Here is a 3,001-nt window from a genome sequence, read left to right as displayed (position 1 = left end):
CCACTTATACACACGGGTAACCAGTTTGGCGTGCGTCACATAAGTAATCACTTATACATACGGGTAACCAGTTTTGCGTGTGTTACGGGTCATATATTATAATATAGAGCCAGTGTCACATCCTCACCAAATGTCACATCTGCAGCGTCAATTAATGTCACACAAACGGTGTCAAGTCTCTTTTAATGATAAAGACAAAGGATGTTAATAAAACATTTTTCATAAACTAAGGAAGGATTTTTTTTATAATTCTCTCATTTCTCTTTTTTACATAGTAACACAACTATTTTTGTAAATTAAATAGAATTGTTAGGTTGGGGGTTGATTTAGTATAATCAGTTATAATAAATTCAAATTGAATTAAATTCGTCTCAGTCTGAATACATAATAAAATTATTATTTGTCTAGTAACTTATTATAAAAATATTGTTCTATTTATATATTATAAATATTGTCGTTTCTATATAACTATTAAAAAAGATTTATTTTAAATTGTGTTGATAAATAAATAACAAATATACGCAGATCAATAATATTTGATAATTGTGGTTGAATAAATTATTATTTAGAGGGTAAAAAAGACACAATTTAGCTAACGTGTGGGGGAACGTTAGAGTTACTATGATGGATGGATAATGACTTAGTGAGTATTGGAAGGTGAAGAAGCTGAGTCCATGAACTCTTGATCTGATTCTAGTGCTGTCATTACAAGTGGCGAAAGACATACTTCTAAATCTACGCTTCCTCCTCCTTCATGGCCTGGATACGACGTAACTTTTCCATCAAATTTGTTGGCATACCCACTTCTAACTGCGAGTGCTTTTCCCATTCCAAACTCATTACCATACATGTTGAATCTGGGTGAGCTTCCCATCATCACACAGTAGGGGTCAAAATACCGACCAAGTTGATATATCAGAGGACACTCTAACCACTCTCTCACCCATCCCAACACCACTCTGTCGTTATGGTTTACAACAGCAAGGTGCAACTTCCATGCTGCCCATCCCAGACCATTCCCAAGCAATTCCCCTGACCTGGCTGTTCCTGCACCCAGCGTATGAATCGAGTTTCCAAAGTACTCCTCAGCCAGAGGCGGTTCCATTCTTCTTCGGTTGTTTGTCGATAACTTGCAACTTGTTTTCTGATCAGGCCCCAAGCGCCGCGCCCGAGTTATGCATCTCCAAACAAGCGCTGACAGTGATTGGAAGGAAGAGATTTTTGTGGTATTGCATTCCGAGTTGGCTTTTGCTTTCAGTTTTGCAATAGACTCTGCTGAAAAGTGGAATATTCTCTCTCTCATCAAGGGTGCTTCATACCTGCTGATAAACTCCTCGTGGTGTTTGAAAGGAAGATTGATTGGTGGAACGCAATCATTCGGAAACCAGCGATTGTGAATGGGAGGGTGGGATATGGGAACATCATGTTCGTGGCCTTGAGCTTGAAAGATCTCGGACCACGTGTTGAAGAAATTCCAATAAGAAGTGCCATCACCAATACAGTGGTTCATAGAACAACCTAGGAAAACACCATCCAGTAGTTCAGTGACTTGGATGGACAAGAGCGGCATGGTGTGACCATCGTGGTTGAGTGCTCTGTCGTGATCAAACAATGATTGAACAATGGGTGGGACATCAAGCGGGGAGAGGATATCAGATATGGTCATATCTAAAGTTGCATGGATGAATTTGACTCCAGAATTATTTGTGCAATCGACGAAAACAGCATAGAAGGGAGGGTCTTTGGTTTTGTGAGTGACAAGACGACCAGACAATGGATAGAAATGGGAGAGGGTGAGCGAAAGAGAGTGTTTGAGCTTCTCCAACAGATTCTCTATGAAATCATGTTGATTAACAAGTGGTTCAGGCTTCTTGTAGAGAAGACCCTTTTGGATATAGTGTGCAGATAACATGGCAATATCCCAAGGTGTTAAGTGGCAGATTTGGTTTGATTTTTGGGTGGAGTGTTTTGCTTTGATGAAGCATTCTGAGACCCGTTGTAAGATAGGACTATCCATCATCTTCTCAGAAGTGCTACACTTATGTTTTGTGTTGGTGACAGGAAGAGTGGAAAATTTAATGCTATCCTATGATTGTATAAATACCAAATTATTTGGTAAACTTTGGAATACTACAAATCATTCTTAGTACGGCAGATATTATAAGTAGAGAAATATTTTCTTTAATAGATTTACTCATTTTTATAATTAAGAAATAAGATAAAAACACAAATAAAATAAATATTGCAATTTAAATAATTTTTTAAAACTAACTTTGATTAATAGCATGACGGCTTTGTCATGCCATACTTGAAGAAAGGCTCGAAGTCATGAGTAATAATCTGTTCAATTTATCGATAAAAACATGTGATAAAAATGAAAATAATTTTTTCAAACTGAATTTAAATTGCAAGGGAAGTTGAGTTCAATATCTTCTATCTTCTTCACCCATCTTATCTAAAAAAGTTCAAAGAAAATTTAGAAAGAAGATTAGATTGAATCCTATATGAATGCACAATATTACATAATAAAGTTGGTAAAATGAATAATGATAACCATTTTGGTAGCAGAGTATAATTTGGGTTATCCTACTCAACCCAAATTTTATCAATAGTTACTATTAATATTAAATATATTCAAGATAAACTGATTATATATATATATATATATCATACAACACAGACGTAATGTAAAAAAGTATTTAATAGTCCAAATAGCCTAAACCATACACGGCGAATTATGTATATTGTTATTAAGTTCATGTATATTTTAATGGAAAAATACTTTTACAAGAGGAGATAAGTAGTTAATATCAGTTATTTGGATCCAATATAGTTTAAGAGGAAATAAGTAGTTGATATCAGTTATTTGAATCCAATGTAGTTTGAGTAAGGAGATTCTTCTAAATAATGAAAATTGTTTCACTCTGGCAAAGAATATTGTAGTTGACAAGCTGAAAATTAAAAAAAAATAAAAAAAGATCATATTATAAAATAAAATATT

At 34.7% G+C, this 3,001-nt stretch overlaps 1 protein-coding gene across 1 annotated transcript; it reads right to left on the bottom strand.

Moving 5' to 3' along the window:
* Positions 1 to 535: 535 nt before the first annotated feature.
* LOC137822986 (putative acetyltransferase At3g50280) lies at positions 536 to 2,089 on the bottom strand. Its single transcript, XM_068628050.2, has one exon. It carries the CDS (start codon positions 2,018 to 2,020, stop codon positions 641 to 643), a length of 1,380 nt encoding a protein of 459 aa, XP_068484151.1. The 5' UTR covers positions 2,021 to 2,089; the 3' UTR covers positions 536 to 640.
* Positions 2,090 to 3,001: the final 912 nt, after the last annotated feature.

Source organism: Phaseolus vulgaris, chromosome 9 (assembly GCF_051622355.1).
Source record: "Phaseolus vulgaris cultivar YP4 chromosome 9, ASM5162235v1, whole genome shotgun sequence".
Taxonomy (NCBI): domain Eukaryota; kingdom Viridiplantae; phylum Streptophyta; class Magnoliopsida; order Fabales; family Fabaceae; genus Phaseolus; species Phaseolus vulgaris.
Note: the sequence above shows the minus strand (reverse complement) of the source record. Positions and strands in the feature narration are given on the sequence as shown.